The sequence below is a fragment of the Triturus cristatus genome, chromosome 5_1 (genome assembly GCF_964204655.1).
Source record: "Triturus cristatus chromosome 5_1, aTriCri1.1, whole genome shotgun sequence".
Classification (NCBI taxonomy): Eukaryota; Metazoa; Chordata; class Amphibia; order Caudata; family Salamandridae; genus Triturus; species Triturus cristatus.
Genome location: NC_140587.1, coordinates 449,578,433 through 449,605,870, shown reverse-complemented (window position 1 = coordinate 449,605,870; position 27,438 = coordinate 449,578,433). Strand labels below are relative to the sequence as shown.

General features: G+C 47.1%; 1 protein-coding gene across 1 annotated transcript in view; it reads left to right on the top strand.

Moving 5' to 3' along the window:
* Positions 1–27,438, top strand: part of TMEM67 (transmembrane protein 67) — a 1,162,308-nt gene that overhangs the window by 844,566 nt on the left and 290,304 nt on the right. The window contains exons 21-22 of the mRNA XM_085605278.1: positions 13,209–13,349; positions 13,458–13,538. Coding sequence (XP_085461404.1) covers positions 13,209–13,349; positions 13,458–13,538 — 222 coding nt within the window. The remainder of the gene's footprint in view (positions 1–13,208; positions 13,350–13,457; positions 13,539–27,438) is intronic.

The window sequence follows — 27,438 nt, the reverse complement described above, 5'->3', positions numbered from 1 at the left end:
TGTCACATCGTTCCTCAAGACGCCGATCAGCCTCCAAAGACCGCACATTGTCCTCTGGTATAGTTATGAGCTCTCCCCAGGTGCTCTCAACGTCGAGAAGCTCTTCTTCTCCATCTCCAGAGCATCAGACAAGAAAATCTCCAAGAACCTCTCCACCGAGGCAAAAATCTCCTTCTGTTCATCTTTTGCCAAGATGACTTCTACCCCTCCATCAATGGCAGAAAGAGCCTTCCGGCCAAGCACAGCAGCCTACAGACTATTCCAGTCCACTGCATAGATCTCCACTAGCACGACTGTTGCAGGAGGTGGACAGATCACATACCAGGGATCGCCGAGACAAATCTCTGAAGCATAGATCAGCTCATGCTCATCATAAAAGAAGAACGCCATCTTGGTCGTCTTCCTCTACTCACTGTTCAAAAAGGGACTACTCACCTACCCTTACGGATAGCCCTCCCTCAAGAGTGTCACCTATTGATGACTTTAACACCTTCCATGATGTCCTTGCTAGAAGTGCTCAGAAGCTGAATATAGATATGTCAGCATCTCAAGCTTTTTAGACTCTCCATCAGCGGTCTGCAGCTAGACTATCGCTCCCACTGGTCCCTGGTCTCCTTCAACCAGTAATGGACATTTTTCTCTCCCCATCCTCGATTAAAGCAGCTCCGGCGAGAATCCAGAAAAAGTACAAGCCTGCAGAATCAGATCCTTTATTTCTAAAATCCGATCCTTCCCCGGACTCGGTGATCATCGCAGCAGCAAAGAAAACACATGCTGTCGCTTCTTCTTCCTCAGTTCCTCAAGACAAGGAGAGTAGAGCTCAGGAGACTTGGGGGAGAAAGGCATGCGGTTCTGCTGCGTCTTCTTTGAAGGTGTCTAGCGCTGCAGCCCTGTAGGCCATTACAGGAGATCCTTATGGGATTCCTTGGAACGCTTTAAAGAGAAACTGCCAAAGGAGGATCGCCAAGACTTCGCGGAGATTCTCCAGGAAGGGGCGCTGGTAGCCAATCAAGTGATCAGCACAGCAGCGGATGGGGCTTCTCTGGCTGCACTTTCGTATGCACACGTAATATGCGCACGGAGGTCTTCCTGGCTGCGCCTAACAGCTTTGAAACCGGAAGCTCAGCAGCGAATTTTAAATCTTTCGTTCTCTGGCAACTCTCTTTTTGGTTCACACACCGACGAGGAGATGGCCAGAATGAAGGCCGAACTAGATACTTTGTAGGCCGTAGGCTTGGAGAAGAAAAAGGAATTCAGGCGTCGCTACAAGCCTTACAACCGCATGAACTACCATCAGAGGGTTCAAACCCCTAAATGGTCGCAAAGGCAGCAATCCAAGTTGCAATATCAAGCCGTCGCTCCTCTAGAGGCAGAGGAGGACATCAGCAGCAGTCTTGCGCCACAGCTAAATCTCCAGAAAAGCAATGAGTTTCTGCTTCCTCTAGCACCGTTGCTCACTCCAGTGGGAGGAAGTATCTCAAATCATATAAAAGAGTGGCGCAACATAACCAAAGATCAGTGGGTGCTAAATATACTGCGCAATGGGTATGCGCTACGTTTATGAACACCTCCAAGAGACATTCCGCCAGTATGATCACGTCCTCACCACCTAGATTTGCTGCGTCAGGAAGTGTCGATCCTTCTAAGAAAACTTACCATAGAAGAGGTCCCTCCTGCTTAATGGGGAAAAGGAGTCTACTCCAGATATTTCCTTGTACCGAGAAAAGACCAACCACACAAATTCAGACTTATCCTGGATCTCCGATCTCTGAACAAGGTCATCCAAAAGGAGAAGTTTTGAATGTTGGCACTCCATCAAATTTATCCACATCTACAGAAAGGGGATTGGATGTGTTCGATAGATCACCAAGATGCGTACTTCCACATTCCAATTGCTCCATGTCTTCGCAAGTTCCTGCGATTTATGGTAGATGCACAACATTACCAGTTCAGAGTCATACCAATTGGCCTCAAGTCTGCGCCACGGGTATTCACGAAATGCATGGCAGTAGTGGCTGCAGCATTACATCGCCAAGGCCTGTTTGTGTATCCATACCTGGACAACTGGCTGTTGAAGGGTTTATCTCCTCACATGGTGAAGAACCACTATCGCACCTGCCTAAATCTACTACGCCGCTTGGGCCTTCATTTGAACATGGAGAAATCAGTTCCTAAGCCCACTCCAACGCTCCACTATTTGGGCGCCACTCTGGACTCCGGCCTAGGAAAAGTGTTTCCTTCGGAGGAGAGACTGTTATCGATGAGAAACAAATGCAATACCCTCCTGCAAGCACATCAACCATCAGTGCGGCAAGTGGCGTCACTGCTGGGGTCGATGGCCTCTAGCATTTTTCTCATCCCCAACACCAGATCGAGGATGAGACCGTTACAGCAGGATCTGGAGGACAAATGGGACCAATCCTCAGGGCATTGGGAAGACCAAATTCTCCTCTCTGTCAGCGAAGACGTCCGTTGTCTGGTGGACTCAGCTAAAGAATCTCCTAGTGGGAGTCCCTTTCCATCAACCTCTCTCAAAACAATACCTGATCATGAATGCATCTCTTCAGGGATGGGGAGCGCTCCTGGGTCACCTGCAGACTCAGGGCAGATGGTCGAGCAAGGAGCAAACCTATCATATAAACATGTTAGAACTGCGGGCGGTTCATCTAGCCCTCGAGGCATTCCATCCATCGATTCAGTCCGAGTGGATTCTGATACAACCAGACAATACAACCACCATGTATTACTTAAACAAACAAGGTGGAATATGCTCTCGCTCGCTGTCCCTGGAATCTCAAGCGATCTGGCACTGGCTCCTGGCCAGGAATCTCTTGATCACAGCGGTACATCTGCCAGGAGAACAGAACGTGCGGGCAGACGCTCTCAGTCAGCCCTTCGAAGAGCAAGAAGACTGGGTGCTCAACGACGAGGTGGTGGCAGACATCTTTCATTAATAGGGTCGTCCATCCATCGACCTTTTTGCAGATGATCTAAACAGGAAATGCCACGCCTTCACGTCCAGATTTTACCGGCCAGGAACGAGAGGGAATGCTCTTTTGATAGACTGGTCTGGGACGTTTGCATATGCCTTTCCGCCCTATCCTCTCATCCAGAAGGTGGTGACCAAGCTCATCCGATCCAGCATGAAGATGATCCTGATAGCACCGGACTGGCCTCGCCAATGGTAGTATCCAGACCTATTACAGCTCTCGATCTGTCCGCACAGGAAGCTTCCGTGCAGGCCAGACCTTCTGACCAAAATGGGCGGGAAGATTCTGCACCGTAGCCTTCCCTCACTGAGCTTGGCAGCATGGCTCTTGAGGTCCTGCAGTACGGACACTTGAATCTCCCTCAGGACTGTATGGACATTTTGAGGGAGTCAAGAAGGCCATCCACAAGGAGTTCTTACTCATTTAAATGGAAGAGGTTTTACTTGTGGTTTATGCGTAATGGTTGGAGTCCTACTTGGGCAAGAGGAGGTCATCTTGCCGTATCTGCTTTATTTAGCCAAATCAGGCTTAAAGTACACATCTATAAAGGTTCATTTGGCAGCCATTACAGCCTATAGAAAGTCACCTAACCAACCTTCTTTCTTTCAGCTTTAGGTGGTCAATGATTTCCTTCAGGAGTTGAAGGTTTATCCCCCTTTCTGACCTCCTTCTCCTCCTTGGGAGTTGACTCTAGTCTTGTCCAAATTGATGGGTCCTCCTTTCGAACCCATTCATAAAGCCACATTACAGCACCTAACATGGAAAGTGGCTTTTCTAGTGGCTATTACATCAGCACGCAGAGTGAATGAAATCCAGGCACTCTGCTCTAAGGAAACGTATACGGTTTTCCATCACAATAGAGTGGTTTTGAGAACTCATCCTTCTTTCCTACCAAAAGCGGTGTCTGACTTCCATGTCAACCAGACAATTTCTCTCCCCTCTTTTTTCCCCAATCCTGCTCCACCAGCAGAAAGGTCTCTTCACTCACTAGACCTCAAGAGGGTTCTTAAATTCTATTTGAAGGGAACAAAATCCATTAGAAAGTCTGACCAATTGTTTATAAATTACGGTGCCGTTCGAGATAATGATTCCCTGAGCAATCTTCAAAAGTTTAAGTCTTCAATCACAGTTAATAGAAGTTTCTCAAACCCAAAAGTTTTTATATAATAAATGGAAATATTGTCCAATCTTCATCCACAGTCTTTATTGACAGATTCTGTTATTATCCTTAGAAGACTTGTTTAAGCAAGAGCTTGATTTTCAAGACGACCAATTTTCCAAATCCAGTCGTAAAAAAAAGGTTTCTTAGAATCACTTGTGTTGAGCAAAGGTTCTGTTCTTAATTCATTCAATCTTAAAAGCATACAGCCAACACGTGTTTCGTCTATGGTAAGTATTCCAAAAGACTTTCTCAGGGCAAAGTTCCAAGTAGCGATTCTTATTAATAGAAAATTGAAAGGCGGGTTGGCAAATTGTGTAACAGCCAGCCCAACAGAATTCTTTGTTCTTAACAAGCTCCTGACCTCCAAATTCGAGGAAGAGAGTAGAAGCGTATCCTGCCACTCTATACTGGCGTCTAGCCGTTAGGACAGGTTTTCCTGCCTCCAAACAATTCATTTCGAGGTGGATAGTGTCCTGCATTAAACTGGCTTATCAGTTGGCGAACAAGCCTCTATTGGTTTCCCCTAAGGGGAAAAGCGGCTACAATTGCATTCTTGCATAATGTACCGATGGCCGAGATTTGCAAGGCAGCAACATGGAAGTCGGTACACACATTTACTAGACACTACTGTCTTGATTCTGACTCCAGAGCAGATACCCAAGTAGGCCAAGCCTCCTTGAGGAATCTGTTCCAATGCTAGCTTGATTGGAGTTATGATGTTTTTATCAATGTCTGCTTCATTTTATGTTTATCGTTTGCCCGCATGAAGAGGAGACGGGCTTGCTACTCGATTCATATGCTTATGACGATTGATGAGGATCCCCTGGAAGAGAAGGATAAGTTACTTACCTGTAATCCTAGTTCTCTTCCAGGGGTATCCTCATCAAAGTCATAAACAACCCACCCGCATCCCCGATCAATGATCAAGGTAAATGTCATCTCTTTGTGCCCTGGCCTTCAGGTTTCCGCAAAGAACAACTGACTGAACTGTCACCCCTGAGGCATGATGGGAAGCTAGGGGTCATGGCTGTCTTAACGGCACGGTGCCAGTTATATTCTATGTATTTCTGTGGGTTAGCTTTTCAGCTTTCTACACTAATGTTTCTACAATGCAGCCTATGGGCTGGCAATGTTTTGCATCCCTCTTTGCAGGATTATGATTTCTATTGTGTATTAAAGCAGTTTTCAAGTGTGTTTTTTTTCTCCCTGCTTTATTGGAATTGTATATATGTGCAAAGGAAATTCTTACGACATTGTTCAGCCCTTGGTGTATGGAAGGCTGCATTGTTTTATTGTTGTATACATATATGTATTAGAGCTACATATATGTTTTTCACATATATGTTTTATATGTTTCCGAGGTCCCCGCGCATGAGTGGGAATATTCATGTGCTTATGACTTTGAGGATACTCCTGGAAGAAAACTAGGATTACAGGTAAGCAACTTATCCTTGCCGTTGGTCAAGCGGCCCTTCGACGTCTGTTCGGCTAAGGTGGGCCTAATTTTATTTGGTTTATTAGGCGTTTTTATTATCATTATTATTATTGCTTTTTTCAATATTCTGTGTTTGTTTTTTGGGTTTTGGCAGATGTTATTTATAATTTATATATGCAGAACTCATGTTACTTGTTTGCTATTCTGATTATAATACTATGTATCATGGTGGGATGGTTCACCTGTTTTTCCCACCTTCATTAACTATTATGTACGGCTTACTAATCTGATTCAGGCATGTGAATCTATAAAAGATGGTACATTGCAGAAAAAACAAGTTACTTACCTGTACACTGTGGTTCTCCAGTATTGATATATTTTATAGATTCGCATGCAGCCCTCCGTCCTCCCCTTACAGGTGCACCTTTCCATAACTCAATTATTTTACTAACTATACTCGTGCTGGAAATCTGAGTTATGGTGGCCCTGCAGGTGATGGATACTCAAGGGTCTGTGATCTGATTTGCTGGAGTTTGGATGTTCTTTAATGAGGCTAACTGGTCACTAAATGCAATTGATTTTCAAGGGAGATTGTCCTTTTAGCTTTTATACTGCTATTTTACCGTTACCGTGGGACTCACACCATGACGACGAAGAAGATTCAAACATGTGAATCTATAAAGTATATCAATACTGGAGAACCACAGTGTACAGGTAAGTAACTTGTTTTTAGGTCTCGCCTGACCCAGCGCATGCGCTGGTCTGGCGAGACTTTTTGAGAGGGCTCCAAAAAGTGCTACCTCCCAGCCTAGAGCTACAGTGCATGTGCGCGGGCTCGCGCGCCGCGCTTGACCGCGATTACTTTCACTTTTGCAGCCCCACGGCTGCTTGGCAAAGCCAATAGGTCTCGCTTTTGGCACTTTATAAGTATTTAGTTATGCAACTGTTGCATGGCTAAACACTTATAAGGTCCCAAAGGCGAGACCTATTGGCTATGCCAATGCTTGTTTTCTCTGAGATGAGACCACATAACAGGCACAAAGTATCTCCAGGCCCCTCAGGCAGTCATGTCCAGTATGGGTGCACTTATTCCATGGGAGATAAGAATTGTCTTAATGTTTAATATACAGCACACGATCCTGAATACGCTTTCTGTTGGTGAGGTTGAACCACCCCTACCAGCCTTATGAAAGTTGCTCATTTTTTCTTCTGGTACCAGCCAAAGTATTTCAGCTGGATCTGGTTGATAAAGTACAGGCAAAGGGTGCCAGGCACTGGGGAGCAGAGGACATATCAGGGACCACACCCACCTCAGATCCAGAGGCTTTCTTGCACTTTCAGAAAGAATCTAATGTCACATCTCCTTGAAGGGGTTGGGAGGGGGGGCAAGCTACTTTTTGGATGTGGGAATGAGAATGTCTGCTGCCTTCATGGCATGAAGCTGTAGCCCAGTTGAACCATGAGGTCACACAAGCTTCTCTCTCTTGCCATATATTATGAGACTAAGTCTCTGCTTGTTACTTTGACTCCAGGGTCTGGACTGGGGAGTGGAATATAGTTCCTCCTGTGGGTACCCCCCTTCACAGTCCTAACTTGACTTCTCGTTTTCCTGACTCTTTCTTCATCCCAGCATTTAAGCACTCCTCCTGTGCAGTGCATGGCATTTTGGACATTTAGAGATGCTGCAATGTCAGCTAGTAAAAAGCGACAGATACCTTCTCGCCCTGCGTTTGTCCCTATTTGCTGACCTTGCCCCTGAGGAAGCTCAGTATACACAGCAAGAAGCAAAAGCGTCTCTGCCCCAGACTCGACAATCAGGTTAGCCGTCCACAGCAGTCTTGTTGGATGGTTATTCTAACACCAGAGATGCACCAGACCCAAGATTATGTGGCTCTGCCAACTTTCCTACCACTCCAGATCTGCAGGTGTAAGATATTACTTCAAGCACTCTACAGCAGTCACAGAATCAGAATCATGATCCCCGTGGTCCCAAATGGCTGACTCATTTGCTACGTGACACCTCCTTGGCCGCTCTTCTTCACAGGGAGTGTCAATCCCATAGTAACACATTTTTAATCTGTTGCTTTATTCCTCCCATCTTGAACAATTACATCCCATTCCTACTTTAGAAACTTTATATCTACGGTACTTACGCGTTGCTGTGGTCCACAGTGGCTATCCATTTCTTTGCTTTCCTACTCCGAGCTGATTGATAACCTTCAACTCTGTGATATGGTTGGAAACTGCTTCTGAACACCATTAGAGTGAAACGTCTGTGCAGCCAGTACCACATATGCATGAGTAGTGCGCACATGGTAAACAGCCATGTCTCCATTTCTTTTGCTTGTTGAGTAATCTTGCCTGCTTCCTTCTTTCTTATTATTAGCTTGGCCATCATTGTGTTGTGCATCTCAGACCCACTCAGTTACCTATTGTGACCTCGTGCCTCTGTTCTCAACACACTAGGTTCAAGGTATGCAAGGGTTACTACAATTTATAAAAAGGGATCCTACACAAATACTGTTCTTTTGTGGGGGAAACAACTACGCAGTGTGTCCTGCATCTTATGTGCTACTCTAACAATGAGGTACTGCCACTTGAGCAGAGCAAAGGTGGCATTATCCCTCGAGAGTCATTCTTTTGTATTTTGCAGAGCATTGATCAGAGGTACTAGCACCTATGGCAAGACGTCCTATTGGAAGGATGCTCGTGATTACAACACAGTCTGCTATTGATACAGGAGAAGCTGCTGCCAGTGATGGGGCAGCATTGCTCAAGGGACTGTGTTAGGCAAAGCAGTGGGGGATGACTATCTTTAAGGTGATTGGGGCAGGAGAGAGATGGTAGACCAAGGACGAGCGGGAAAAAGTATTGGTCTCACCACCAGCCTAATTTGTGGGTGGCTTGCCCAGCCGAGCTGATCTACCCCTCCTACCTCCCATTTGCTGGAATCCACGTGGTTCTTTTGCACGGTGCCTGCGAGTATGCCCTGGGTCTAAAACCCTCAGACCTCCAGCACATGCAGTACTTTTTGTTTAGAGCATTATTCTCGTGCATAATGTTTTGTCTGTACCACCCTTGCCTAAATGATTGAGGCAAACATGTTCCCTGTGTAGACTGTGTTTATGCTTCTGCTTTTAGTGGGGGCTGCAGGCATTGGCATTTACTATGTAGTATGAAGATCACTCCTTGAACTACCCAGGAGGGAAGGAAGAATAGACAGACAGGAGTGGTGGAATTGCTTGAGGTGACCTAGCTAAAACATAACATGCTTCAAGTAATCGAAAGCCAGACGTAATATACCCTCCCTGTTCCGCCCTGCACCACTATTCTCCAGCCCGAGTAGAGGTGCTGGAAGATTTGGATAGTACCAGAGAGGAAGGATTAGGAAGCCTTTTGGAAGGTTATTGAGGCCTTGCTGTGGTCTGGTAGTATCTCTCCCTCATGCAGCTATGGAGACCCTCATCTATGTTATGTTTATGTTCACGTTTTGTAAAGCGCCTGGCTGGCCGAAGGCTTCCCCCCGCTGGTTATCCTGAAGCTGAGGAGGACCCTAAAGACATGAGGTGCTATACAACTTTATCCCTTTTAAATATGGATAATAAGATCCTGCCAAGAGTAGCATTCAATAGATTGAATCAACAGGTGGCAAAATTGTTGATGCTGGATCAGTCAGGCTTCATACCTAGTAGAGCTACCTCTAATAATTTGCTATCTATGATCCATTGTGTTCAACCCGACATAGAGGCCGACTTGGTGTTTTTAGATGCCAAGAAGGGATTTGATTCACTAGAATGGTAGTTCCTGTTCACTGTTCTCCATAGAATTGACCTGGGACACTACTTTGTGGGAATGGCCAAGTTGTTGTACACTGGCCCAATGGCTGGGGTCCAAGTGAATGGCTACTTATCAACTGGGTTCCGCTGCTATTTACCCTAGAGATCAAACCTCTTGCTTCATTGTTGTGAGATTAGCATGTTGAGCACGGTATTGCGTTTCCCATGTATGCAGATGACATTCTGCTGTTTATTAAGGACCCTACCGATAATCTAGATCCAAATATTGAATGTGTCCGTTTTGGAAGATATGCAGGCTTATTCATACATTGGTCGAAAACAGATATATTCCCACTAATGAACAAGACCTGTAGATTCACCTCAGAGTTCCTGCCTGCATGGAGAGAAGGCGCTATTAAGAACCTGGGTGCCCTGGTGAACACTTGTAGAGATCTGCTTATGCATGATGATTATGGGCCAGTAGTGGAAAAGCTGACAGCTCACACTGAGCGATGGATCACACTCTTGTTTACTGCTTATGAGCGGCACTTACTCCACAGAGTGTCCCCGATGCACCACATACTCTGCGTACTGCCTACCCTTAGCTTGCCATTTCCCCCTGATTCAAATCTTCTGGACTGAAATGTTGCATTTTGTCAATGAGATCGATGGCACTTTCCCACCTTGAATGCCACGTTCCCTATTGTTGGGCTTTGTTAAGGCAAATGAAAGCTGGTCCGTTATTGTTAGTACTTGCCAGGTGAAGAATAGCTAAGGTATGAATTAGATGCCCCTTATCCATGGTCTATGACTGACTACGAGATGTTGTCTTTTGCAATGTGTGCTACCTACCACCTATCACTGGGTCTGTGCGCTGTCTGTTCATCCTGAAACCTGTGGGCTATTTACCAATCCCTAAGCCTCAAAACTACTTGCCAATCCCGGAGTCTCAGTACTACCAGCCCACCCATTAGTGCAACATTATGCTTGCAGTTTTTTTTGGTTATGTTCTGCACGGTCTTATATTTCTTTTCTAGCTATATGTTTCTACTCTGCTAAAAGCTTCCTGTCCGAAAGCAATATATAATACAAACATTCTGTTTAGGAATTATAAACCTTCACGCTATGCAAAGTGGACTCGATGGTTCAGTCCCCAGTTGCAGGGACTAAACTAAAAAACAGAATGTAAAAGGCTGAATAGATATTGGAGAAAGATGTATGACTCCTATAGTAAAGCAGAATATAAGTGGGCGGTAAAAGAAATGCCACTATGCAAGCAAAAGCTCTTGTGCAAATGATTTAGCTTTAAAAATCGAGAACGCGTCAAACTCTGCCAGAGAGTTTTTGTGGTGTTTAAATCTCACAAATCAAAAGAGTATGGAGCACGCTTTAAAGAATTGGCTAAATTCTAAAGGAAAAAATCACTGATATATGACCCTCGTCAGCCTGGCTATCTTGAATCCAGTGGCAAAGTGAGCAAGGGACCCACGTCTGGGCATACCCTGCCAACTTAGGGCGAACAAAGCGATACCAAAGGGGATGATGGATGGAGCGTTAGAGCAAATCAAACACTCACCCCCAGTCAACTGATCTGGGTTTAATCCATCATCATTCTTTAGCTCACTCCACCACCCCAGTTCAGACATGGCCATATGCAAATCAGTCTGACCCTGTGGAAACAAGCATCCTGGGACAGGTTTCGGGTTCATAACCCTCGTCAGCCAGGCTATCTTGAATCCAGTGGCAAAGTGAGCAAGGCTGATGAGGGTTATGAACCCGAAACCGGTCCCAGGATGCTTGTTTCCGTTCCAGGTAAGACATGGCTTGGCAGTTCGGGCTGGACTGTTCCCATGAGGGACAGGGTAAGACTGATTTGCATATGGCCATGTCTGAACTGGGGTGGTGGAGTGAGCTAAAGAATGATGATGGATTAAACCCAGATCAGTTGACTGGGGGTGAGTGTTTGATTAGCTCAAATGCTCCGTCCATCATCCCCTTTGGTATCGCCTTATCTGGAGGTGCCATGGAAAAAAAGCTTATGGGTTCAGTTGTGAAGAGCAAGCATGGACTACCAGATTTTCCAGTGAAAAGTGAGATTAACGAATTTGTGAGTCACCTGGTGTAGAGCTGTCATCCACGGATTTACCTGTGGACTGCTGGACCCAAGAAGGGTTAATGCCATGCAGCAAGAACAGTTTTGAGAGAAGCACATCAAATGGAAATAGAGGCTCTATAACTGAAGAAGATCGGTGCAGTATTTCTGTCACAATGTTATACTTTGACTATGCAGAGGGCAGGGTCAACTCCAAAGCTTCTGCTGCTTGTCATACCATAGTGGTAAAAATCAAGACCTTTTCTGGCCCTAAAGGTAGGGGATGTTCATTTCCGATATACGAGAAATTTAGTCTGTGAAGCACTAAGAGAGTTCCGGACCCATGTCCATGAGGCATGGAAAACAGGAACAGATGCCACTGTACCAGTTGGTGTGTAATATACTCTGACAATATTTCATCAGACAGACGGAGTCCCAAATGAAGCTGCCTAGGGACACCTGATGTATACAAAAAAGTGATGGGTGGAGTGCTTAAATAATTTTAGCGACTGGTAATTACTTGGCCTGTATCCCAGTCTGTTGTAACCAGTCTTGTGTTCGGTTCAGGTCGGACCTAGCAGTTCGGGCTGGATTGTTACCATTGGAGCAGGGTCAAGACTAGTTTTGTATATGGCTGGGATATTCTCGGATGCGGCCCGAGTAATTACCAGTGACTGGGATTAATTCAAGCATTTCACCGATCACAAGTTTGTATACCTCCGTGTGACACCCTAAGTGCGATGGCTGTGCCCAGATGCGGGTCCTGTGCTGACTGTGCCACTGGTACTATGCTACACCCGACTGAAGAGCCTGTAACCAGGCGAAACCAGTCTTGGGGTGCTTGTGCTTCTTTCATAGAGGACCTGCCCTTGACTGTGTCTATCAGACAGGGTCAAGACTGACTTGCATGTGGCTGGATCCAAACTGAGCTGGCATGATGTGCAAAATAACAATAAACTGGGTTGTGACCCCGAGTAATTAATTACCAGTGGCTGAGATTCATTCTAGCATTCCACCCATCACTTTTTTGCATACATTAGTAGGGACAGCGGCGGCGCTGGAGTGTTTTCCAGACCATTCACTGCATGCATTTCTCTAGGTAGACCATGAATTAAATAGATAGTATTAACTTCACCGGGACAAATCCTCAGTTAAACGTTATGCTAGTCCGTGTGAAGCACACATCGACTATTTTTTTTACATTTTCTATCTAATAAAGCACTTAAGAACCCTTAAGAAATGTACAGTGTATGCCCATTTTGTGGCGCAGGGTTTCCTTCCGCAGGCCGTTTCCGGCTGTGGAAATGCGCCGAGTTATGCAGTAGTCAAACGCAGAGCTAAGGGTGTTTCTGGAGGGGACTGTAGATAGAATGCTCCCATATTTAATGAAGGGGTTTTTCTGGAGGCAGAAATATTTTTCCAGTGCAGTAAAAGCACAAATGGTGGATATTTTATATTCATAAGTATAACACATTTGAATACTTCAAGAAGTTTGTGATTTCTGTTGATTTCAGAGCGTATTCTTAGGAAACTATGAATCCCTAACGAGTGTAATGTGTTGAACTCCTTTTTTTTTTGTAATGTGTGCATAATCAGGAGCTACATGCAGAAACTTTTATTTAATGTGCTAATAATGATGTAGGTTTTTGTTTCTAGTCACACTGTAAGTAATAATTGGCTTGATGGTGTATGGCACGGTATAAGTCTTTAGCCCATACATTACAGGTCACAGTGTTTTTCCTTTTGTTATCAGGTAGTTGGATTTGCAAATTTAGCGTTAATGGAGCCGTCTTCGAGTTTTACAAAAAGCACACAAGATTACGTCGCACCCTCAAGTCGAATTCTGAGATATGGCGTGTCTATGGCTCTGTGGCTAGTAATTGGATTCATTCAGGTACTGATCTGACATTATTTTTTAAATAAAATGTTGTTCATGCAAGCGTAAGTTGCTTTTTATTCCAACAAGACCCACTAATATGTTCCACTTGCATCATTATTTTAGATGGGGTTCTTTGTTGTCGTCTATGAGAGGTTCGTAGAAGATAAAATACGACAGTTTGTTGATTTATGCTGCATGAGTAATGTAAGTAACTTACCTTTCTGTTTCTAAAGATCGACTTTTGTTTTAAATCATGTGAAGTGTGTGTGTGTGTGTGTGTGTCTATGTGTGTGTGTCTGTCTGTCTCGAACGCACCAAAGCCATTATGGTTGAATCAGTTTCCAATCGTTTTAAGAACTGTGGGGACAGAAACGTTCCAAAAATAAAAAATAATTCATCCGCTCAAAACTGCGATTTTCCGGTTTAAGTCTTGTAGAGGGAATATATCTCTATATAACGCATGCTCAACGTGAACCATTTCTTCGCAAGTCCTTAAAAAGACTTGCTGTAGTGGTCGCGCTGGACTTAGGAATAGTATAATTTACTATTGCTACTCCAGTTTGCGCAACAGCAGGGAAGGGGTTGGACTGTAAATCCAACACCTTCTGCCCCTTACAGCAAGTTGTTGTAACGACTTGCGATGTAATGGTTCACGTTGTAATTGCATGCGTTGTAAACGCTGTTTCCCTATGGTGGTATTTGTTTTTTGAGACAATGCGATTGAACAGAATCACACCAAACTTTCACAAAGTTAGAACTTTACACGAGGGTTATGCTTTTGTAGGTTTGGTGCATATCCGTTCAGTAGTTTTCGGGAAATTAGTGTTTAAAGAGCTACCTGATTGGGCACAAAGTGGGTACATTTTAGAGATTTCCTGACAGTTGGAAAGCTACATTTTTTACTTTCCCATGCCTTGGAGATATTAGACAAATTTGCACGAAATTTAGCAGATGTTTACCTTACTCTTTGTGTTTTAACTTTGTATATATTGGAAAGGTGGTCACTTATAACACCGGGTTAAAAAATATGTTAATTTGCTTAAAACTATGGCATCATTTGACGAATCAACAGGAAATTTTGGCAGCTATTTAGCCTGTTTAATCTTCTTTGTACTTGACCCGTTTCATACAGATAAGTCGAGTAGGGGCAAAGTTGAAAGGGGACAGTAACAATCTTGTATGCTAATATCTTTGTGTTCTTTAATGAATCTGCATGAAATTTGGCGGGCTCTCAGCACTTTAAGCCCAGTGCAGTAATCTTAAATTTCATTAGGAGGGATGGGCAAAATTAAATGGGGGGGGAGAACCATTGATTTGCTAATAACTTTGAAGCAGTTTTACAGATCTGCACAACACTTTGCAGACACTTAAGGTTCACGGAGAAAATACGCAGCCAGCCTGTAGGTCATGCCCTGTGGTCAACAGCACTATGCATGTTTGAATGTCGTGCGATCAGGAGTTGGCATTCTGCATCAAGTTAGCAAATTATTAGCAAATATTTTTTTTTTGCCTACTCTCCCTCCCCCATAACATAACACTGCGCCCTGTTGATGGATTTGCATTACTAAGTGTAAGGTTGTGCCAAATTTCATACTGGTTTGTGATATGGCATCAAAGATAATAGCAATAGCATGTTTGTCCCCGGCTTTAACTTTGGTCCTTCTTCAGATCTCCCTGAAACTTGAGATACTTCAACTAGTTAATAACCTATCAAATTTCATGTCAAGTTTAACGAGCACCAAAAGGTAATTGCAAATGAACACCCTTTTTAGGTCTCGCCTGACCCAGCGCATGTGCTGATCTGGCGAGACTTTTTGTGAGGGCTCAAAAAAGTGCTACCATGGCCAGCCTAGAGCTACAGCGCATGTGCGCGGGCTCGCGCGCCGCGCTTGATCGCGATCACATTTTCACTTTTGCGGCCGCACAGCCGCTTTGATGTTTGATCACTTTCGCGGCCGCTTTGATGTTCTCCGTGAGCCAATGCTTGTATTTTTCTGTTTATTACTTCTATGTATTCATGGTGGCACCCGTGCTTTAGCTTAAACATCTTAGGCTAAAGTTGGGTGCTGAGATTGCTTCAAAAGTAAAGAAATAGACAATTCTTTACTTTTGAAGCAATCTCGGCTCCCGACTTTAGCTTAAGATGTTTAAGCTAAAGCACGGGTGCCGCCATTACTACAGAGCAGTAATAAACAGAAACAAGCATTGGCATAGCCAATAGGTCTCGCTTTTGGGACCTTATAAGTATTTAGTTATGCAACTGTTGCATGGCTAAACACTTATAAGGTCCCAAAGGCGAGACCTATTGGCTATGCCACTGCTTGTTTGACTTACCTCCTGTTTAATTCCATCCCTGCTACATGGATTTGCATGAAGCTCAAAATATCGAGAGTATGCTGAGCATAAGAGCCCCTTAAATTGCATGCAGATCTGAAATATGGCTGGAGAAATAAAGGGGGTGAGTCCTATTACTCCAGCTGCATCTGGGCAAATCAAGATTGTGCATACAAAAAATGCGTTGGAATTGATATAAACCAATTAATAACAGAAAAGACAAATCAATTAATCCTTCCAATGGATTCTCAATATTATCCACTAACTTTTATAGATTTATGAAGACTACACCCAATAGTAGTTCAAAAAGGATTTTTTTAATATATATATATATATTTTTATTAAGACAATACATACATATATACAAACCTATACAAAAACATATACACATAAAAAACACATATATTCAACTTCCTTTTTACCCTAAGTTGATACTACGGATGCCAAACCATTGCTATCAGTAGCATTCCGTACACCGAAGATAGCCCTCAAGCTTTGAGGCACAAAATGAGGGGAAATCTCTACCCTCTTTTGTTGATGTTATTATATTAATTAATTTCTTTTAACAAAATTTAAACTTATGAAGGGCTTCTCCAATCTGTGGAGTCGACGCGTTTCAGCCCGCGTTTCTTGGGCCCCAGGACGGGGGGCAAACAAGGAAACCTACAATACATAATTCAAAATCTTATCTATACAACCTATATACAAATATATACAAAATAGTCACATATTTGGATGGTACAGACACAGAGATAGGTGAAAGGAGAACATTTACAAAATGTTCCATAAATTCCTCTTTGGAAGAAGCAGTTGGTAATGGTGAATTACAAATGTGAAGAAAATGTGTCACTCGTGCGAATTTACATAACAGTAATTTGTGTAAGCGTTCCAGGCCAAAGTATAAAACTGAAAAAAAGAAGAAAGATAAACCCAAAAAGATACCATAGTATACAGAAGAAAAAATGAAGCTAGTGTATTCCAGTCAATTAGCACCAAAATGTATATGGGGCAAACTGAGGTATCACTAATATCTTTTGTGCTCAATATGGCAAACACGCACTCTATTGAGTGAAGGCATGCACGTCCGAGAAATCTTTAGACCAACCTTATCAAGGTCCCACACTCACTGGGACTTCTTATGGCATAACATCCACAGTAACCTGGCTCAAACTAAAGATTCAAGAGAAAGCACCAAGTAAACAAGAAGTTCTGTTTAAAATGAATCTTTTGAAAACTGTACTGACTAGACAGTATGTGGCCCCAATAATCCAAGGCCGCGTTAAATAACATCATACGTACTATCTAGTTATGCACGTGATCGAAGGGAGAAAATCAGAGGGCACTCAAAAGGCAAGACAGCTCCAATCGATTTGTTTGTGCACTATTTTATTAAAAAACAGAAAGATAATGATAGTAATATATAGATAATAAACACCTCTACCCAACATAAGGGGGAGCCGCAACGGGCCCCCAAAACCAATCCCCGCCAGCCTTTCGAATGGCGGTTTATCCGCCAGGGAAAGGCTGGCTGCGGCCTGCATCCCAATCTGGCGGACGGTGCCTGCTAGGTACAGCCACCATTTTACTGATGCTGACCGCTCCGCCAGGCAATCGTAACAGTTGCCTGTGGCGGATCCTTGGCAGGCGGTCTTGCGCCCACCACGGTAGCGGTCAGATTCCCCTGCCATCCTAATGTGGTGGTATTGTGTGGAGTGTATTTATCTTGCATTAAGTAGAGAGTAATTCTGTGACGTGCAATTATGTAGTACTGAGTAGTATTTACACGTAGCATAGTTAACATTACCAATCAACCACAGATATATGGGAAACCCTCATTGAGTAAGCTGTTCAATCTGTATACAACTGTTCATGGAAAGCCTAAATAGTGAATGTCAATTCCAAAACAAATGCCCTACTACAGACAGCATTTATGTGTATGAAACTCCTGACACACACCGAACATACATTAAAAAATTAAGTTGATATCAGTAGAGATCTGAGACCTGTAAACCGTGTTGATTCTCTGTGGAGAGAGTTCATTCTATACCGCACTGTTTGTAAAGACTCAAACTCTCATGAGAAATAAGCCCCAGAGTTTTCAAAAGAATCCATTAAAAACAGTGTACTTTCTTTGCAATAGTTGTCAAAAAGACACTATTTGCTGAAAATAACCTAGATCTGAAGGTGCTAAAGATCATACTACCTGCACCCTTCATACTGCGGTGAAAACTTTACAGATAGCCCACATATATGCTAGCACGTGGTGTGCACACACTTCTATGTTAAGTGTAAATTATCATGCTGACCCGATTCTCTCCAACAACTCAAGGATACTTACAAAAGTTCGTATTTACTACATAGAATCTTTCTCCTGTTGGAAACTTTTTCTGCAGAAGCAAAATGTTGTGTGGACCATAATGAATACAAGCCAATTGTCATCTGCACACAGAGTTACTCTTCAAAGCAAACATTTTTTTTGATAATCAATTTTATTGAGTTTTCAATGTAACCAAACAAACAGCACCTTTCAGAATTACATCGCATGAGAATAGTCCAGGGTAAGCACATTCCACATTGATACAAAAAGTGACGTACATGCAAATCAAAGGTCCACATCTCCAGAGGCAATCCGTAGATCCAACCGACCCACCTTAAAGCTTTATCACTCCCACCCACTTCCCCCACATTCGGCGAAATTTCCCGGGGCATCCCCATGCCACATAAAGAGGTCGTTCCTGGGCGGCACACCAGTCCACCCCTTGCGCCAACGCGCCAATGTTGGTGCGGTAGCCCTCAGCCAATGGGCAGCGATATCCCTCTTTGCTACCACCAAGGTCGTGTTGAGAAAAAGCTTTTCGGCTCTGCTACCGTCCAGTCCATCAGTGATGCCCAAGAGAATACGTGTAGGAGCCAGAGGAACCTCCCAGCCCAAGACCTCCGTCAATTCTCCTATTAAGGACTCCCAAGTACCTCTGTATCGCAGGGCAAAGCCACACCATGTGATAGATGTCTGCGCGAGGGTGGGAGTTGCGGGGGCAAAGGGCATCCGACCGGTGCCCCGCGCTGTGGTGGCGCAGCGGTGTAAGATAGGCAGCATGCAGGAAGTAATCTTGGACCAACCGAAGCCGCACCGAGACTGTGATTGTTTTAGGGCCCATCAAGGCATCTCTCCAGTCGGCATCCTCTAGAGCCCCAAGCCAGCCCTCCCACTTATCACGGAGTTGAGAGAGGGAGTTGGGGGTATTATTAGTGAGTGATCGGTATACTCTGGAAATCTCCCCTTTACCCAGGTCACCAGTTATAATCTGAGCCTCCAGCGGACTGTATTCCGGCAAGGAAGGAAGGAAGTACCATCTGGGATGTATGAGCGGAGGGCATGGTGCAGCTGCAGGTAGCGGAAAAATTGGGAGGGGTGGAGAGAGTGCCTGGCCTGCAGGTCTTGAAAGGAGCGCAAATGGGTACCACTCCAGACATCGCCCAGCAGGGATATCTCAGTGAGGTCCCACTGCTGGAACCCTGCCAAGGAAGCCACCTCTTCGAGCCGGGTGCCACACCACAGGGGGGTATATTGCGTCAGCCTGCCCGACCAGCGGGTGTGGTGCAATGAGGCCCGCCAAGCCAGGAACACTCCAAGGGTAACCTTAGGGAGAGCCCGAAGGACAGCCGCACCATAGAGCATCCCCTGGAGGGAGGCGAAGCACAGAGTGTGCAATTCCAGGCAATACACCGGATCGGACCATCCGCCGTTAAACAAGTTGTGAAGTGTGAGTAGTCGGGTCGCTAAATAATACAAGTAGAGGCTCGTCTGACCAAGACCCCCGTCAAAAGGTGGAATGCGACACTGGGCCAGGGCCAGCCTGGGCCTCTTCCACCCCCACATAAAAACTTTGTGATCAGACCATCCATCTCCCGGAACCAAGACCTGGCGAACAAGAGGTGTGTGTTTTGAAGCATGTAGGGAAAGCGGGGTAAAATCATCGTTTTGAAGAGGGCTATCCTTCCCAGAGGGTTTAGGGGCAGAGTACGCCATTTCAAGTGATCCGTACGGACCCGTTTGGCCAGCGGGGTGACGTTGAGCGACCATGCAAGTTCGGGGAGAAGGGCCACCCAGATCCCCAAGTACTTGAAGGACTGCCGTCGAAGGGGAATCGTCGACTGCCAATGAAAGCACTCCCGCGATACGTGCAGGGGGACCAGAACGGACTTAGCTGGGTTGAGCCGTGAGCCAGAGGTACATTCGAAGAGGCTAAGCACTCGGAGGGATCGGGGTCCCGACTGGGCTGGGTCAGCCAAAAACAGCAGGACATCATCCGCATAAAGTGCGATTTTATCTTCTTCAAAGCTGGTCCACCGCCAGCCCGTGAGGGAGTGGTCGCCACGAATAAGGCAGGCAAGGGGTTCCATAGCCAGGGAGAAGAGGATCGGAGAGAGGGGGCATCCCTGCCGCGTACCACGTCGAATGGGGAAAGGGTGAAATTAAGCTCCGTTGACTAGGACCTGCGCCCGGGGCCGCTGGTACAGCGTCTTCAACAGCTTGCGGAAGGGAGCACTAAAGCCCATCTGCTCCAAGACAGCCTCCAGGTAACCCCAATCGACCGAATCAAAAGCCTTCTTGACGTCTACAAGCAGGAGAGACAAATATGGGGACAAGAGCAAGATGAAAGCGTCTGAGACAGTGTCTAGTGCCTCGGAGAGGCAAGAAGCCACATTGGTCCGGATGAACCAGGGTGGCTAAATGGGGTCGTATGCGGTTGGCCAGGATGGAGGCGAAGATCTTAAGTTCGGTGTTGATGAGCGAGATAGGACGATAGTCCGAACAACAGCTCGAGGGGGGGTTGAGACTTTGGGATCACTACAATGGTTGCCAGAGCCACAATCCACTGCTTCATTATACATCTCAATGAGAGGACAATGTAGGACAAGTAGAATTCTTGGGGGAGCCCGTCCAGGCCCGGCATCTTACCAGCTGCCATAGGGGAGATGGCGTCTGTCACCTCCTCAGGGGTAAGCGGAAGATCCAGATCTGCCGCCGCAGAATCACTAAGACACGGAAGGGGGAAACGTTCTCGCTGGAGGAGCTCATGGAGGGAAAGGCCAGGCGCCCGCGCCGAATATAGGGTAGCGTAGTAGGTAGCGAAGCACTGAACCACCGCCAACGGAGCACTCTGAATACCACCACTCTCGTCGACCACTTTCGGTATTATACGATTGGCCATTGGGTAGGTGGCCAGGCGATGGAGGAGTTTCCCATTTTTATCCCCCCAGCCGTAAACTCGGGGCACCGAAGAGCGTCAAAGAAGTTTGGCAGCTTCCATGGAAGTCTGCCTGATCTCGTCTCTCAGGAATGCAAGTCTCCTATCTTGGGCCTCATCCCTGTCCTCGGGTTGGAGTGTCTCAAGCTGGGCGGCCTGCGCTTCCAGAAGCGTGACCTGGGAGTCCCGGACTGCACGGGTGAGCTTAAGCTGGCCCTTAGCAAATCCTCGGATGGTGGCCTTACCGGCCTCCCAGAGGGTACGAGAGGAGGACACTGAGCCCTGGTTCATAGTGGAATAACGTCAGAGCTCGGCACCAACGCTGTCCCTGAACTCACCGTCCTGGAGGAACCAGGCGTTGAGCCGCCAAAGTGGGCGGGAGGATGGGGGGAGGGCCCCTGCACGTAGCGTCACCGGAGAATGATTTGAAAGGCCCCTGGGAAGGATAGAGACCACTTGAGTCGCCCGACAGTCCAAGGCCGGCAGGAAGATATAATCTATGTGCGCATGGGTGTGGTGAGAAGCTGAGGTGTGGGTGTATTGCCGCGCAGTCGGGTGCCAAAGTCTCCAAGCATCTCCGAGACCCAGGCCGGCGGCCCATGCCGAGAGGAGGCCAGATTGGACAGTTCTGGAGGCGGAGGAACGGGACGTGGAGTCAAGGACAGCGCTAAAATCACCTCCCACCGCGGTCAGTTCCAGGGGCAGGGCAGCGATCGCAGGGATAAGTCTACGGAGTGTGGGAGTCAGCAGGGCGGGGGGGTGAATAAACCACTGGTAAATTAAGGGGGCGGTCTCCGAGGGCCCCTTCTAGAAGAACAAAACAACCCTGCGGGTCGTGCGTCACTTTACGCGCTACTAGGGGAAGAGCGTGGCGCGCCAGAATAGCCACCCCTCTTGAACCTCTATTGAATCCAGAATGCCAGACTGCGCCAAAGCCATAGCGCGCAAGGAAGGGGCAGTGGTTGCCTAGTAGGCGGGTCTCCTGAAGCACATCCACGGCCTGACGCTGAGCATATTGCAGGACGGCAGCGCGCTTAATCTTGTCCAGTAGGCCATTGACATTCCAGGACATGATATGGAGCGAGGACGCTCCGCTAGATTCGCCGGACATGAGGGGGCCGTGAAGGAAACCGGGCCATCGGCCCGCGTGGTGGAACGGGTGAGAAGAAGGCCGAGCTCCGAGCCAATGGACCTGGGATCATGACAATGTGCGGGATGCATTCACCCAGATGTAGCGTGCCAGAATTGGTGCAAAGAACAAAGAAAATAAAAACCAGAACAAACGGGAGCCGCAGCTTCAAACCCTCCGCAGCCCCCCACCCTACACTTCAGGAACGGAAGCATCTGTCGCCCAACAGTAAATAGGGAAGCAAAGAACCAAACTAAAACGCTTGGTAACAGAGGAACATCGTGGAGGACCCCTCCTCATAGTAGGATGTACATGTCGGTAATCAGCAGTAATCAGTGAGTCATAAGACTAGGTGCTAGCAATTAAAGACATCTTTTGGTAGCTGGAGCAAGGGAAGCAGACAGAAGAAAGCAAACATTTATAATGTGTTAATACCTCTACACAGCTATGGTGCATTACCAGCACATGCACTGTGTAGATTCGTACGCTCATTAGCTGGATGCAGGCTGTACAAAATTATGCTGAGAAGTACTATGGTAGTTACCTGCCACTGTGTAAACTATAAAACAAGCTAACACACTTATTGGATGATGTCATCAATGATGTAATCAATAGTTTAATTTGAGATGTCATCAGGGATGTCATAAATGATGTAAAAGAATATGTAATGAGTGATGTCTTATGTGAGGTCATAAGCAGTGCATGGCGGGAGGCGCACATTTGTTAGCAATGCTAACTATAACCAGTACATTTCTGTGTTTTTTTTAGTTCGAAAATTCACCTAACTACAATGTTATTTTAACTTTTGTTTTTTCCAGTGAATATCTAAGGTTTAAAAAAAAAAAAAAGATCCTTTAATTACACCTAACTATAACGTTACTTTAACCCTTGGTTTTTTTCAGTGAATTTCTGGGGTGTTTTTTAACGGAAAGTAATACAGCCATGTGCGGTTTCGCTGCAGGGCTGGGGCCTGCGGCCAGTCCTGGCTCTGCAGTCAACCCCCCTCCCCCAAAACAGCGTGCGGCGTGAGCAGTGGGTGCTGGCCATAGGGCCTGGTGCTGGGGACCCCATCCCCCAGGACAGTTTTCTTTGGAAAAAAATTCAAGTGGGGAGTGTCCATGGGGGACCCCTTCCCCGGGCCATACCACGTCGAATGGGGAAAGGGTGAAATTAAGCTCCGTTGACTAGGACCTGCGCCCGGGGCCGCTGGTACAGCGTCTTCAACAGCTTGCGGAAGGGAGCACTAAAGCCCATCTGCTCCAAGACAGCCTCCAGGTAACCCCAATCGACCGAATCAAAAGCCTTCTTGACGTCTACAAGCAGGAGAGACAAATATGGGGACAAGAGCAAGATGAAAGCGTCTGAGACAGTGTCTAGTGCCTCGGAGAGGCAAGAAGCCACATTGGTCCGGATGAACCAGGGTGGCTAAATGGGGTCGTATGCGGTTGGCCAGGATGGAGGCGAAGATCTTAAGTTCGGTGTTGATGAGCGAGATAGGACGATAGTCCGAACAACAGCTCGAGGGGGGGTTGAGACTTTGGGATCACTACAATGGTTGCCAGAGCCACAATCCACTGCTTCATTATACATCTCAATGAGAGGACAATGTAGGACAAGTAGAATTCTTGGGGGAGCCCGTCCAGGCCCGGCATCTTACCAGCTGCCATAGGGGAGATGGCGTCTGTCACCTCCTCAGGGGTAAGCGGAAGATCCAGATCTGCCGCCGCAGAATCACTAAGACACGGAAGGGGGAAACGTTCTCGCTGGAGGAGCTCATGGAGGGAAAGGCCAGGCGCCCGCGCCGAATATAGGGTAGCGTAGTAGGTAGCGAAGCACTGAACCACCGCCAACGGAGCACTCTGAATACCACCACTCTCGTCGACCACTTTCGGTATTATACGATTGGCCATTGGGTAGGTGGCCAGGCGATGGAGGAGTTTCCCATTTTTATCCCCCCAGCCGTAAACTCGGGGCACCGAAGAGCGTCAAAGAAGTTTGGCAGCTTCCATGGAAGTCTGCCTGATCTCGTCTCTCAGGAATGCAAGTCTCCTATCTTGGGCCTCATCCCTGTCCTCGGGTTGGAGTGTCTCAAGCTGGGCGGCCTGCGCTTCCAGAAGCGTGACCTGGGAGTCCCGGACTGCACGGGTGAGCTTAAGCTGGCCCTTAGCAAATCCTCGGATGGTGGCCTTACCGGCCTCCCAGAGGGTACGAGAGGAGGACACTGAGCCCTGGTTCATAGTGGAATAACGTCAGAGCTCGGCACCAACGCTGTCCCTGAACTCACCGTCCTGGAGGAACCAGGCGTTGAGCCGCCAAAGTGGGCGGGAGGATGGGGGGAGGGCCTCTGCACGTAGCGTCACCGGAGAATGATTTGAAAGGCCCCTGGGAAGGATAGAGACCACTTGAGTCGCCCGACAGTCCAAGGCCGGCAGGAAGATATAATCTATGTGCGCATGGGTGTGGTGAGAAGCTGAGGTGTGGGTGTATTGCCGCGCAGTCGGGTGCCAAAGTCTCCAAGCATCTCCGAGACCCAGGCCGGCGGCCCATGCCGAGAGGAGGCCAGATTGGACAGTTCTGGAGGCGGAGGAACGGGACGTGGAGTCAAGGACAGCGCTAAAATCACCTCCCACCACGGTCAGTTCCAGGGGCAGGGCAGCGATCGCAGGGATAAGTCTACGGAGTGTGGGAGTCAGCAGGGCGGGGGGTGAATAAACCACTGGTAAATTAAGGGGGCGGTCTCCGAGGGCCCCTTCTAGAAGAACAAAACAACCCTGCGGGTCGTGCGTCACTTTACGCGCTACTAGGGGAAGAGCGTGGCGCGCCAGAATAGCCACCCCTCTTGAACCTCTATTGAATCCAGAATGCCAGACTGCGCCAAAGCCATAGCGCGCAAGGAAGGGGCAGTGGTTGCCTAGTAGGCGGGTCTCCTGAAGCACATCCACGGCCTGACGCTGAGCATATTGCAGGACGGCAGCGCGCTTAATCTTGTCCAGTAGGCCATTGACATTCCAGGACATGATATGGAGCGAGGACGCTCCGCTAGATTCGCCGGACATGAGGGGGCCGTGAAGGAAACCGGGCCATCGGCCCGCGTGGTGGAACGGGTGAGAAGAAGGCCGAGCTCCGAGCCAATGGACCTGGGATCATGACAATGTGCGGGATGCGTTCACCCAGATGTAGCGTGCCAGAATTGGTGCAAAGAACAAAGAAAATAAAAACCAGAACAAACGGGAGCCGCAGCTTCAAACCCTCCGCAGCCCCCCACCCTACACTTCAGGAACGGAAGCATCTGTCGCCCAACAGTAAATAGGGAAGCAAAGAACCAAACTAAAACGCTTGGTAACAGAGGAACATCGTGGAGGACCCCTCCTCATAGTAGGATGTACATGTCGGTAATCAGCAGTAATCAGTGAGTCATAAGACTAGGTGCTAGCAATTAAAGACATCTTTTGGTAGCTGGAGCAAGGGAAGCAGACAGAAGAAAGCAAACATTTATAATGTGTTAATACCTCTACACAGCTATGGTGCATTACCAGCACATGCACTGTGTAGATTCGTACGCTCATTAGCTGGATGCAGGCTGTACAAAATTATGCTGAGAAGTACTATGGTAGTTACCTGCCACTGTGTAAACTATAAAACAAGCTAACACACTTATTGGATGATGTCATCAATGATGTAATCAATAGTTTAATTTGAGATGTCATCAGGGATGTCATAAATGATGTAAAAGAATATGTAATGAGTGATGTCTTATGTGAGGTCATAAGCAGTGCATGGCGGGAGGCGCACATTTGTTAGCAATGCTAACTATAACCAGTACATTTCTGTGTTTTTTTTAGTTCGAAAATTCACCTAACTACAATGTTATTTTAACTTTTGTTTTTTCCAGTGAATATCTAAGGTTTAAAAAAAAAAAAAAAGATCCTTTAATTACACCTAACTATAACGTTACTTTAACCCTTGGTTTTTTTCAGTGAATTTCTGGGGTGTTTTTTAACGGAAAGTAATACAGCCATGTGCGGTTTCGCTGCAGGGCTGGGGCCTGCGGCCAGTCCTGGCTCTGCAGTCAACCCCCCTCCCCCAAAACAGCGTGCGGCGTGAGCAGTGGGTGCTGGCCATAGGGCCTGGTGCTGGGGACCCCATCCCCCAGGACAGTTTTCTTTGGAAAAAAATTCAAGTGGGGAGTGTCCATGGGGGACCCCTTCCCCGGGCCATACCACGTCGAATGGGGAAAGGGTGAAATTAAGCTCCGTTGACTAGGACCTGCGCCCGGGGCCGCTGGTACAGCGTCTTCAACAGCTTGCGGAAGGGAGCACTAAAGCCCATCTGCTCCAAGACAGCCTCCAGGTAACCCCAATCGACCGAATCAAAAGCCTTCTTGACGTCTACAAGCAGGAGAGACAAATATGGGGACAAGAGCAAGATGAAAGCGTCTGAGACAGTGTCTAGTGCCTCGGAGAGGCAAGAAGCCACATTGGTCCGGATGAACCAGGGTGGCTAAATGGGGTCGTATGCGGTTGGCCAGGATGGAGGCGAAGATCTTAAGTTCGGTGTTGATGAGCGAGATAGGACGATAGTCCGAACAACAGCTCGAGGGGGGGTTGAGACTTTGGGATCACTACAATGGTTGCCAGAGCCACAATCCACTGCTTCATTATACATCTCAATGAGAGGACAATGTAGGACAAGTAGAATTCTTGGGGGAGCCCGTCCAGGCCCGGCATCTTACCAGCTGCCATAGGGGAGATGGCGTCTGTCACCTCCTCAGGGGTAAGCGGAAGATCCAGATCTGCCGCCGCAGAATCACTAAGACACGGAAGGGGGAAACGTTCTCGCTGGAGGAGCTCATGGAGGGAAAGGCCAGGCGCCCGCGCCGAATATAGGGTAGCGTAGTAGGTAGCGAAGCACTGAACCACCGCCAACGGAGCACTCTGAATACCACCACTCTCGTCGACCACTTTCGGTATTATACGATTGGCCATTGGGTAGGTGGCCAGGCGATGGAGGAGTTTCCCATTTTTATCCCCCCAGCCGTAAACTCGGGCCACCGAAGAGCGTCAAAGAAGTTTGGCAGCTTCCATGGAAGTCTGCCTGATCTCGTCTCTCAGGAATGCAAGTCTCCTATCTTGGGCCTCATCCCTGTCCTCGGGTTGGAGTGTCTCAAGCTGGGCGGCCTGCGCTTCCAGAAGCGTGACCTGGGAGTCCCGGACTGCACGGGTGAGCTTAAGCTGGCCCTTAGCAAATCCTCGGATGGTGGCCTTACCGGCCTCCCAGAGGGTACGAGAGGAGGACACTGAGCCCTGGTTCATAGTGGAATAACGTCAGAGCTCGGCACCAACGCTGTCCCTGAACTCACCGTCCTGGAGGAACCAGGCGTTGAGCCGCC